The sequence below is a fragment of the Pelobates fuscus genome, chromosome 8 (assembly GCF_036172605.1).
Source record: "Pelobates fuscus isolate aPelFus1 chromosome 8, aPelFus1.pri, whole genome shotgun sequence".
Classification (NCBI taxonomy): domain Eukaryota; kingdom Metazoa; phylum Chordata; class Amphibia; order Anura; family Pelobatidae; genus Pelobates; species Pelobates fuscus.
Genome location: NC_086324.1, coordinates 139,787,878 through 139,801,233, shown reverse-complemented (window position 1 = coordinate 139,801,233; position 13,356 = coordinate 139,787,878). Strand labels below are relative to the sequence as shown.

General features: G+C 40.5%; 1 protein-coding gene across 1 annotated transcript in view; it reads left to right on the top strand.

The window, feature by feature from the left end:
* The window catches only part of DAGLB (diacylglycerol lipase beta), a 69,473-nt gene extending 60,225 nt beyond the window's left edge, over positions 1–9,248 (top strand). The window contains exons 11-15 of the mRNA XM_063430361.1: positions 1,413–1,540; positions 2,494–2,562; positions 2,665–2,737; positions 3,848–4,098; positions 4,616–9,248. Coding sequence (XP_063286431.1) covers positions 1,413–1,540; positions 2,494–2,562; positions 2,665–2,737; positions 3,848–4,098; positions 4,616–4,808 — 714 coding nt within the window. The 3' untranslated portion in view covers positions 4,809–9,248. The remainder of the gene's footprint in view (positions 1–1,412; positions 1,541–2,493; positions 2,563–2,664; positions 2,738–3,847; positions 4,099–4,615) is intronic.
* Positions 9,249–13,356: the final 4,108 nt, after the last annotated feature.

Genomic DNA, 13,356 nt, shown 5'->3' with positions numbered 1-13,356 from the left:
ATAATGAGACCGAATTGGCATTACCTCAGTTAATAGAAGCTGTTGTTGCAAAAACCTGCTGTTGACGTCACTATGACGACGGCTAACTCCACTGTAGAAAGGATAACCTCAGAGAAGGGTCCAATATACCCCAAGTAAAAAAGATATCTAGGTTATTAAACTTTGTTTATTTTATTTATTTATTAAAGTGATAAATGTTCGCCTGTTATTATTTTAACTACGTGACTGCTGGTTGCTTGTGCTGTCAATGGCCAAATACTGTGAATTTCTGTAGTTCCCACTGCAAAAGAATCAGCTGCGTTTATTTTGTGAATTAACTTTCAGACAGATTTGTTTAATTGAATCCAGCTGAAATTCAGGAAAAAGAGTGTTCAAATCCTGTTTATTATGTAGGCATCACATGTTGGTGTGTTATGGGTTTTGAGCATTATACTAAAATAGCAAAATGGTAACCTGACTTGCTTTTAGTAAATATGAGACCAAAAAACAAACACGAGTCCTGCGCATCCAGGATAGGTGTGCACACCCAGGTTCTACCACAATTTATTTGAGGACAAAGTTAAAGCAGCAAACGTTTCGAGCCGCAGCCCTTTTCAATGCTAATGTCCTGTTTTTTGGCTGTATATACACTGTTGGGACTTCAGTGCGGAGTATCTGCAGCACAGGTCTAACTTGTTCTTTGTTTATCATTTGAATTTTGTAGGCATCTTTTGCCTCTAACTCATCCTATATATAGTAGTAAATATGAGAAGTGCAGGTTCAGGTAACACGTATCCAGATGTTCCATTTCAGTGTTATTCACAAAACAGGGAATTGCCAATTTAAGGCCAAGAAAACAAATCCAGCTGAGTTTAATTATTTTTGGCCTAAAATGTAAATAAATAACCCAAAATGGCAAAATTCTCCCAGCAGTCGACCCATTAGGGTTTACTCTACGAACGGTGAATGGTGGTGAATTGAAAACAGATTTGCATTCTTCAGAGCCAAGCTGTGACTATGGTGGAGTTGCTGATTTTTTATTTATTTTTTATGTCGGCTAGGTCTAAATTCGTAACTCCTAGTGTTTTTTTTCCAATTCCATTTTCAGTTCACTGTTTAGTGAGGGACTCTACTGTGTTTAAGCAGTTTATTTATATAGCAGCCATCTGGTAATATCTTGTAACCCGAGTATTACAGTTTATTATACTGAGATATACTTTTTTTTTTTCTTGTATTCACTTTTATAGTCCCTGTCTAAAGTGACTAAAGATCAGTACACCCCTTCTTTACAAAATTGTTCAACTCAACCTCTCCACGATCTACATTTTTTTTTTATAATGAAACTTCATTCATTATTATTGTAAAGTATTATGTTCAAGCCAAATCTTAAAGGAACCTGTTCCTAAATCACACATGCCTTCTCTCTCACATAGGAGTACAAGCTTGTTGTAGTTGGGCATAGCCTAGGAGCTGGTGCTGCCTCTATGTTGGCAATTATGCTTCGGAATTCCTTTCCCACTTTGAAGTGTTATGCTTTTTCACCACCAGGGGGACTACTGAGGTAAGAAGGAATGCGGAACTGTGAACTATTTTCCTTTATCTGAAATCCGTAATGCTGTTTTGTGTTTTTAACCTGTATCTTGGGTACAATTCTTGTATATTGTGAATTCATGAGTTTCATTGCTGACAGGATATTTCCCTTATTGGGAACGGACAGTTGACTTTCCAGCTGTAGGCTAAAATAGGAAACTTAACTGAGTTAGATAATGTTACCAGTTAAGCAATTCTTGGTCCGATATTTCCAAATCACTAGTCTAATTGCCGACAATTTACCCATTTAGTTAAAAAGCATGTTAGTGTTATCTATTAAAGAATCCTAACATGAATGCTGTATTCTGCCCTTTCTACAGTCTCCGCTGTAATCTACCATACGTTCATCTTTGTAATATGATATACATTGTACTTCCTGTTTGTTTTACCAGCTTGCGTAGATTAGGTGAATGAGTAACTGTTCTTTGAGCTTGCTACACTTTGGTTCTTACATGCGATAAGCTAGGTTATCTGCAATGCAATGTCTCCTTTGAAACCACACCGTGGTCAGTCACTGTCAGTCATTCTTGGTTTGTACATGCCTTGTCCGGTACAGCTCAAACTGGTGTTGAGTAAAGCTGTTCCCTAGATCTTTGTAAAAAATTCTAAATGGCAAATATTGAAGAAGTTAGACTGCAGGGGCATGATCTATACACCAAATCCACTTCATTAAACTAAAGTTGTTTTGCTGCTTACAGTATCCATTTGATTTGTGTGGCACTGGAGATTCAAAAGGGCTTCTTCATTCCTCTCTGTGTTTATCAGTATAGACATTTTAGAATAAATATACATACAGCCATCTTGAAGAAAACAAATATTTGAAACCAACTGGAAATGTTTTCTGAGGCCACTTGGCTAATTTTCTCTTATTAAAATCATTGTTTTTATCAGTGCGTTATGTATTGTTTATCGTTTTGTCTCTAGCAAAGGCCTTGCTGACTATTCAAAGAATTTCATCATATCAATAATACTTGGAAAGGATCTTGTACCAAGGTAAATATTCCTGTATTTTGCTTGGCTCCAGGTATTTGAATGATTGAATTATTTGCTCTGAGGTCATGGTGTAACGTTATATAAATCTGTTTGTTTTTCAAGATTGAGCATGCCCAACATGGAAGACTTAAAGACTAGGATTCTAAGGATGGTCGTAAATTGCAATCGTCCCAAGGTAGATTCATTTTTATTGACATGCCCTTTACAAAATATAGCATGGTTTTAATGAATAATCAATATGTTCTTTAGGTATTTATAGGTAAAAGGCTGCAGGATTAAACCATCATAATATATGTATGGAGGTGAAGACGTTGTTAATGCAATCTACCATTCATTAATACATTCTATCCCAGTGCAAGATTACCGTATAATCTTTAGGTGTCTCCCTGTTTCTGTGAAAATAGCATGAAGCTAACTTACCGCAGCCACTGGCTCCTCAACAGTTTGGTGTCTAGTGGCTATTTAGAGGTGTCCCTAGGGAGCAATGTAAACACTGCCAAATCTCTGTTACTTTAGCTCAGTGGAGCTTAAATCAAGAGGCAGACAATTGCTTAGAGCACCTGCCTCAGGGCCAGATTCACATCACAAGTTCCTGTAGGCAAAGTCTTCTTAAGCACCCCCTATCCAAACTAATTAGATTCCCCACTTATCAAGTAAATTTCCCCGCAGTCATATTCCTCCCAACCATCATATATTTTTATTACCAAATACATCTCCCAGCAGCCACATTCATCACCCAGTCTCCTCAATTCCTTCATCTCCCCCAGCACTATAATCCCCTTGTACGCCTACTCTAATAACATTACCAAAATCCCCTGTCTTAATCAATTACCAATAATTCAATCACCACAGCACCAGTCCAAATCAATTACCTATAATCCAATCACCACAGCACCAGTCCAAATCAATTACCTATAATCCAATCACCATCCAGTTCTACCATTTACCCCAGTTATACACTTTCCTCATAACCCACCATTACACTACCCAAGCCCAAACACTGCAATTATGTCCCCAAGAGGGATCTTTTCCTCTGTTATAAACTTTCTGTTAATTAGAATTTACTGCAAAGGTTTCAGACAAAAGATCTGTATTTGCAAGCTGTATTTAGATATACCCCAATTGCAAAAATGTACAATTAAATGCAAACATGTTTTTATTGTTGGTATATCATTTAAACAGTGATTTTTACTTAGGCAGTGGACTGTCTCTTTAGGTCTAACTTGATCATTTTCTGCTATGCTTGATGAAGGAATACTAACCTGTGTCGTCTTCTGTTACTCAGTATCAGATCTTGCTGCGGGGATGTTGGTATGAAATTTTTGGCGGGAATCCTGATAACTTCCCTACAGAACTTGATGGCCGAAACCAAGAGACTTTGTCACAACCGCTGTTGGCCGAGCAAGCATTATTGGTTCACAGGTCTTCTTCCTACAGTACTCTGAACGAGGCATCAACTCTAGACTCTCCAAGACATCCTCCTCTGTATCTTCCAGGAAAGATCATACACATCGTAACAGACAGCAGATCTGGGTGGTAAGTACATGCTTAATTTTATTGCAACTGTGTCTTCATAATAGTCCCTTGATTTGTCTTGCTGACAAAAACAGGTTGTCTTGTATGTTGACTACTGCAGTCTTTCATTGAAGGTTCCCCTCCACATTCCATGTAACTGTGGAGCATGGTAGAAAAGCCCCAACCATCAGTTTGATGTACAACTGCCATGGTGTAAAATCCACAAAATAATTAAAAAGCTGTTCTTGTTGTTTGAATGGATACTTGGCAGAGAAACCTCTTTATAAATGCGATATTCCTATCTAGCGACTGAACTGGTCCAATACATGTTCTAACTGGCGGAATTTACAGATGGGGTTGACCACCTTGGTGGGTTTCTTTGTCTCTAAAATACAGACAAAGGCAAAATGTAATCACAAGCCGAATGTAAGCCAAGTGTGTTCATTGCTGATATTCTTGATTACCTTATAAATCTGCCATTTATTGAATTCATGTGTAAATCATTGAGATATTTTTTTTTTCTTTCTCCCATTGCTAGGTTGTGCTTTTCGGATGTCAAATACAGTGCCAGGTGGTCCAAGGAAATTTCGTTTGGCAGTATCTATATAAGCCCTAGGATGCTTACAGATCATATGCCAGACATTGTACTGAACGCTTTAAGAAGCCTGTGTAACGAGAAATCCAATTGCACGCCCTGTCACACACCGCAAGGCTTTTTAACTGCAAACTAAACTTGGCACATGGCTTGTCCCCCACATGCACATTGCCATGCATTGTTTATTCTTTACCTGTGATGGTCTTAAATGGAGGACTGGAGAGAGACTTTTGTGGGTGTGATGTTCCCACAACCAGTTCTAGCATGGCAGTTGTTTCATGCTGCAAAAAGACACTGTGATCTCTCTGAAGGCATCACATTTCATTTAAGCACTTGCTCAACAGTTGTTTTGAGTGACTTACGAAAGCCATATGGGTATTGAAAAATTTGTCGCTGCAAGGAGAGAAACATAGCCTTACTAAACATGCTCATATTAGAAGATTTTGGATAAATGTTAAGTTGTTGATTTGCACTTTCACAGGCACGAAAAGACTGACCACAAGTATTTTTTGATGCCTTACAGAGGAAACCTTTTTATTTGGGGGAATTATTCACTAAACAGCTAGTTATAAATGATAACTACGTGGTTTAATGAGTAAATGTCCAAACCTGTTGGGGTAAGGACACAATTTCTTTGGAACAGGGCCTGTAGTATAGTCAGGTTGTTGCCACAGTAAGGACAAAGCTTACCGGCAAGCGTATGATCACAGGGAAAAGGTAGCAGGTCTCCTTTAAATCCAGAACTGACGTGCAGCATTATTCTGAGGTATTGAATAAACCTTTTGTTAGTTATGGTATCAAGCAGGATTTCTTATCTGTTCCAGATTCCAGACTGCTGTGAACTCTATGTACAGTGTATAATCGGTGGCTGGAAAATTAGTCATGCAGGTCCTAGCGAGACCAGATTAGAAGGTTCCGTCATGTGTGTGTCATTAATTTGTCTGTTTGTTTAAATTCACTGATATTGGGTACTTTGACCCAGGCTGGAGTTTACCTAAAAGAACAAGCAAACTCAAAATCACATTGATCTTAGAAATGTGTTTGTTACGAGACCTACCTTTCCACATTTAACTGCCCACTTACATGCTGCTTTTATTTGAAATTAACCCATAGCATGTATCTCTTTATTTGGTTGGCCTTTTTTTTCCTGGTATATATTTTATAAATGTATGCGTACATTATTTTGCTTTATTTAAGCCTTGTGGTAACTGCATATTATGTTGTTTATTTTCCTTGACTCGCTAAGCTTTCAAATACAAGTTTTTCTGGTTTTAAAAGGCGTCCCTCTGAAAACCCCTGTACACTCGAATAAGGAGTATATGCCTACAGGTGTTTTAAACGCCTTTGAGTTTTCTATTGGGTGTAACACAATCTGCGTGCAGTGCTGATGTCATCGGGTTCGGTTTTTTGTTTTGATTTTTTTTTTGCAAACACATTTAAGATAAGGTACATATATAACATGACCAGTCAAAGGGAATCCAAAATACCTCCACGAATTAGTTTTTCTTCATTTTGCCGTTTATTTGGGGGGGGATTTGTTTTTCCTCCTCGATTGCGGCGCCAGATCTTTTTCCAAGATGCGCCCATATTCACTATGCTGGTAGTGATGTATAGCCCTGCCTTTGTGTGCCCTTTTTTTCCCTCCTTGCGATGATAGCACTATTCGTTGTTATGGAAACAACGCAAATGGCTGGCACCCAAATTGCGAGATTAAATACGAGGGACACAATGGGCAGGTGAGTATTGCGAGAAAATCAGACCTGACAAAGGAAGTGGAGCTTGCCTTAATTTCCACTCTTTGTCACAATCTGTCAAACAGATGAAAAATGCATGAGACAAAATAGTCCCTACTCCGTGTTATATATATTGCACCAGAAAAGGATCAGAAAGGAAGAAAAGAACAGATTAAGAGAGAGGAAGAGAAGAGGAAATGATTTGAGAAAAGTATGCTGTGGGTGGCAGAGCTGCTTTAAAATGTAACACAGAGGTTTGTTAAAAGATAACCCCCCTCCAATTTCTAGGGCAATTTATAGATAATGGATTAAAAGATAGTAAAATTAAAAAAGAAAATATACTCGCCTTCAAGGATTCTGAAGCTTCATAGGCAGACCCACACACTCAGGATGAGACTCCAGTAAGCAGGAGCCCCTCATTCTGGTCTTTGTAATCTGATCCTATAAGCATCAGTCCATCAGGAATTTATGGTATAAGTAGTTTATCCAAATATAGCAATTCCATGGATGAGTGTAACTGCTCTGCAACCTGATTGTAGCCATGTGCAACTGCTATGCGTTTTACATAGAGCTCGGCTCACACCTTTTGTAAACTGGGCTTTGTGCTGCAACGTGCAGAGCCCGGAGGAGGCAGATATACTTTCTACTAGCGCAAGTTGCGTCTGTATTCTGCATGAACAGAATTGATACATCAATGGGAGCAATATATACTTCCTGTTTGCTGTGTCCGATCCAGGAGGACTAGCAGCTGCATTTTTTACAAATACATTTTAAACCATTTTCACATTTTCAGCCTCTAAAAAAATGAAAAGTTCTTATGATACATAGAATGAACCTTGAATATTTTTTCCCCCTTGAGCTGTTGAGCGTACAGTAAGTACATTGACAGTGTTGCATGTTATCTAACAGTGCTTGCATTGTATTCTATTCTTCTTTTAAAGGGACACTTTGTGTTGGATTTTCTCACACTATTATTTAATGTAGTATAATGCTTTTTCATTGAGAGGGTTATTGCATTGTGTTTAACCCCTTAAGGACCAAACATCTGGAATAAAAGGGAATCATGACGTGTCAGACATGACATGCGTCCTTAAGGGGTTAAACAAAGAAATGTATATCTTGTTGCTTACAAAAATGTCACTCCTGGGAGAACTACTGGACCCTTATCCTCTTCAATTTACCTACACCTTGGCCAGGAATAGAGAAAGGTTCAGTCAAGGTCCAGTCTCCATTCCTTCCTGTTATGAACTTTCAGCTTGATTACTTGGGCCTTAAATTAGAAATTCGCTTCAGTGAATAACTCTGCTTGTATGAGTGCACTGCGGTGCTCTTATTGTAGCTTCTTAAAGAAAAAATAAATGATCCCTTACTCCACGAGTAGAATTCTAGAATTCAGACACACTGGAACTTGTATTGTGTCGCTGTGTTAATCATAGTTAATCCTACTAATGTTCTCACTTCTATTTTTCACTTTCTCTCTCACTTCCCTCATCATTAAAATCTCTCTATCATTTTACCTACCTGTTCCTGCTAACACCATCTTCATTGCTCCCTCTCTGCTCCCCTCATCTCTGTATTCAGCACATGCACTTTACTCATATTTATCCAGTCTTTCTCCACACACCCCTCCTAAATAACTTAAATACAAGCTCTCATCCCCAACATTTAAATCTTACTCGCACCTTCTCTTCCTTTCCATCCTACTACTCCTAGCAGCAGGTGATGTCTCTCCAAACCCTGGTCCCTCCACTACTCAGCCACCTGGTACAAACACCAGAAACCACAACAACCTAATACCCATTCCATGTAATTCTCACTATAATTCCTCTTTTAAAGCTGCCCTATGGAATGCACGCTCTGTGTGTAGCACCTTTAAATCTACTTCCATCCATGACCTATTTATCTCACACTCCCTAAACCTACTTGCACTAACAGAAACGTGGCTCTCTCCCTCAGATACTGCTACCCCTGCCTCACTGTCCTTTGGTGGTCTTCACTTTACCCACAATCCAAGACAAGCTGATATTAAAGGTGGCGGTGTAGGTTTTCTTCTCTCACCCCACTGCTCCTTTAAAACCCTGCCCACCCCCCCTTCCCTCTCTTTCCCATCATTTGAAATTCATTCAATTCGCCTTTTCAAACCCTTCTCTGCTAACATTGCCGTTATCTATCGTCCTCCTGCTTCCCCTCTCCTCTTCCTTGACCACTTTGCTGCCTGGCTACCCTACTTCCTCTCTTCCAACATTCCATCCCTAATTCTTGGAGACTTCAATATTCCCATTAACCCACCTTTAACCCCAGCAGCCTCTAAACTACTTTCAATTACTTCCTCCCTTGGACTATTGCAGTGGGCTAATTCTCCCACTCATGTAGCTGGCAATACCCTTGACCTTATTTTCTCTTATTCATGTACATTATCTAATATCTGCAACACCCCATTTCCTCTCTCTGATCACCACCTCTTATCGTTTGCTCTCAATTACCCCCTCACCCAACAACCTCAGCCTAACCCCCCTCAGCTCAGGAGGAACCTTAACGCTATTGACCTCCAGCAGCTGTCAGCTGATATTGATTCACAACTGCTATCCATCCCTTCCCTCTTCTGTCCCTCACTGGCCATCTCCACATATAACACTACCCTCACATCTGCCTTGAACGCTGCAGCCTCACTCAAAACATGCACCTCGAGGAGGACACAACCCCAACCTTGGCATAATAAATCAACACGCTATCTGCAGAGTTGCTCCCATTGTGCTGAACGCTCCTGGAGGAAGTCTCGCACCCAGGCAGACTTTCTCCATTATAGATTCATGTTGCTTTCATACAGCAATACAGCCCTTGCCCTCGCCCTCGTCAAACAGTCCTACTTTTCCTCTCTCATTAGTTCATGCTTCCGCAATCCCAGACGTCTCTTTGACACCTTTAATTCCCTTCTCTGCCCTGCTGTTGCCACCCCCCAAACTAACCTTACAGCTGATAGCTTTGCATGTTACTTTACTGATAAGATTGAACAGCTAAGGAAACAATTCTCCCCTCCTTGCCGTTCTCTTTCTTAACCTCACATAAATCATGCTTTCCCTGCCCTCCAGACTTTCTAACCTGCTACTGAACAAGAGGTGGCTGCGCTTCTCCATTCCTCTCGCCCCACCACTTGCCCGCTCGATCCTGTCCCATCTCACCTCATCAGATCTCTCTCCCCTTGTCTTGTGCCTACCCTAACACACATCTTTAACTGCTCTCTCTCTTCTGGCACTGTTCCTGCTGACCTTAAACATGCCACTGTATTACCTACCCTGAAAAAAACATCTCTTGACCCATCCTCCCCCTCTAACTATCGTCCCATATCCCTGGTCCCTTTCTCATCAAAGCTTTTGGAAAGACTTGTCTTTACCCGTGTGTCTCACTTCCTTAATTCCAACTCTCTCCTTGACCCTCTTCAGTCTGGCTTCCGCCCTCTCCACTCTACTGGGACCGCTCTTATCAAAGTGACGAATGACCTAATCTCCGCTAAATCCAAAGGTCACTACTCCATATTAATTCTTCTTGACCTCTCTGCTGCCTTTGACACCGTTGATCATGCTCTCCTCCTTCAAACTCTTCAATCGCTCGGTCTCTGTGACTCTGTCCTCTCTTGGTTTTCCTCCTATCTCTCCCAAGGCTCATTCAGTGTCTCCTTTTCCAAGGATACCTCCTCCCCTCGTCCTCTCTCGGTTGGAGTTCCCCAAGGCTCTGTCCCCTTCTATTTTCTCTTTATACTGCCTCTCTTGGAAAACTTATTGCCTCTTTTGGATTCCACTACCACTTGTACGCTGATGACACTCAGATATACCTCTCCTCCCCAGACCTCTCCCCTGCCATCCTGCAACGTGTCATTGCTTGCCTTTCTTCCATCTCTGACTGGATGTCGTCACGCTTTCTCAAACTTAACCTCTCTAAAACTGAACTCCTTGTCTTTCCTCCTCCTAATACTGATCCTCCTCTCTCGCTCTCCCTTCAAGTCAGTGATATCCACATAAGTCCATCCCTGCAAGCGCGCTGTCTTGGCGTCATACTTGACTCTGGTCTCACATCCAGTTTGTTGCCAAGTCCTGTAGGTTCCAACTCAAAAACATAGCCTGCATCCGCCTCTTTCTTACGCAAGATGCTACAAAGGAGCTTGTCCATGCTCTAGTAATTTCCCGCATGGATTACTGTAACCCTCTCCTTATTGGTCTCCCCAAAAGCCGTATTGCCCCGCTACAGTCTGTAATGAATGCTGCAGCTAGTCTGATTTTCCTCTCTAGTCGGTCCTCTCACACCTCGCCCCTCTGCCAGTCCTTACATTGGCTCCCTGTATCCTATAGGAGTCAATTCAAAGTGCTAACCCATAGATTTAAAGCACTGAACAATTCCAGCCCCTCATATCTCTTCACCGATCCATAGGTATGCCCCTCCTCGTACCCTCCGCTCTGCCCGTGACCACCTCCTGACCGCTGCTCGCACCCGTACGGCCAACTGGCGCTTGCAGGACCTCTCGCGGGCAGCTCCTCTCCTATGGAATAGCTTGCCTACTGCCATCAGACTCACCCCTAGTCTTCAATCATTTAAGAAGGGCCTTAAAACCCATCTCTTCAGGAAAGCTTATGGCCTCCCAGAGTAATCTCTACCTTACATACCTGTCTCTTGCTCTCTCCTATGGGACAGTGCTTTGCTCTCTCCTCCTGCTCTGCTTCACTCCTACTTGATATTTCCTGTCCTAATGTTTCTAATACCCCACCTCCTATAGTCTGTAAGCTCGTTTGAGCAGGGTCCTCTTCAACCTATTGTTCCTGTACATGTTCTTGCAATTGTCCTGTTTATTGTTACATCCCCCCCTCTCAAAATATTGTAAAGCGCTACGGAATCTGTTGGCGCTATATAAATGGCAATAATAATAATAATCAGGTCCATCCATGTGTTGGGTGTTTGTTAATTTAGGATAGAGTTATTTTACTGAAGTACAGTGTGCAATCTTAATCTTTCTTCACTATATTTTTGGTTTTAAGGACAAGCATCCCTTACCCTCCTTAACCTAAACTGTATTTGAGAGTGCACTATTATTGTATCCTGTCCAAAACAAAATTCGATTCAGAGGCAGCGATTGGGGTAAAGGCAGTTTTTTTGTGTGTGTGTGTGTTTTTTTCTCTCAAACCTGATCTCTTTGTGTAAATCTGCCGGTATTTGTTTTTGTGTGATCTCTTTATGTAAATCTATTTGTTTGTGTGTGATCTTTTTGTGTATATGTCATGTTTTTGACTGTCTATTTTTAAAACGACACCACCATTTTAGAGAGAATCCTATTTTCACAACAGGCTGGGAATGACTTGCTAGCAACAAGAAATGATTTGCTAGACTGCAATACCGACTTTAAATATGAAATATTAAGTGTTCTATTTGTTCGAAAACTTGTTATTCTTACAAAACTGGATGTGGAATTTATAAAATATAACTTCTGTTTGGATACCAGTAAAACATGCCAGGATTTTACTAAATGTGATCTCGTTCACTTACAGTCTCACACATTTCTAAATGTGACCTAGCAGAGTAAAAAGATTTTTTTTAAAATATGCACAAATAAAAAAAGCACAGCTTAAGAAATCCTGAGCAAGGTATAGTAATTCTGTGGATTTCGTACACAGCAGCAACACTAGAATAAACAGTGTAAAATCAAGTTTATAGATGAATATTGGTTGATAACTCTAGAAGTTCTGCCAATGAAATGGTATTGATAAGTTCAAGGCATGCTTCATCAAAAGATTGATCAAAGTATAAAATACAACTGGATTTTAAAGTGATGCTCTACACCAACACAACGTTTCATGGATTTTATGGCTTTTGGCCTAATAAGGGTGCCTGCAAAGTAGGTCCCTAGATATTATAGAAATAGAGGTCTCTTGGCAAACTACCACATCTGGGATCTACGTTGTAGGCCATCTCTGGTCCAAATAATTACCTGCATTATTTTGTATGCCCACTTTTGTATAGCTTTTGCAAAAAAATAAACATTTTGCAGCATTCTGCATCTTTAACCCGCCTCCCTGTCAAACTTTCACCACTATACAATTAATTGTTAATGCTAGTTCCTGTACCCAGCGTCCAGCATCCAATAAGACAGTGGGCTTCTGGGAGCTTTAGTTCACACAATTTGTATAAGTAGATAGCTAATAACTGAGCTACAAGTCCCTAGATTCCTGCTATAAGCAAAACTGGTATTGTGCGTAGAGATTTAATTTCTGTTAATTACATGATTTTGCTATTTCATGATGAAAAGTCATGATTTTATGAAAGACACGGAGGCGAGTATTGCTTAACCCTTTCTTTACTGTCCACCAATAGCAGCAAAGAATACAACAGTAAGAAAAAATGGTAACCATAGTGATAGGCCACACCCATACCAAGTCCCAGTATAATAGTCAGCACATCCCCACACATTTCCTCTTTCTTTGGAGATGCGAGACAATAACAACAAAACAGGAACGTTGAAACAGTCCAAACCAAATAGAACAGGCGATCCGAAATCCAGCCGGACTCCGATCGGGACCCATAACGGAACTGGGACCGATTTCATTAGTAAACAAGATTCCAACAGTGAGGGACCCATCACAGCGTTGTCCACAAACTTCCTGGCCACTTGGTGAAGCCAAGAGAGAAGTGCTGAAGACCCTTGATCAACAAGGAATCAACCTGTGAAAACACAAAAGACAGGAGCCGAACGGTTAAATCGGTACTTGAACCAAAGTGCGCTTGCCAGGACATCATTTTATAATTAGACAGAAGCAACACAGTGTGCATAATTTATCATAGGCATTTCTAATAATCACGTAACATGAACAGGTTAATAAACGGTTGAAACTATACAAAACCCAGAGCACATAATGAATACCTACCAACCCTGGAAAACCTGCAGGAGAGAATAAACAACCGGGTGGGGTA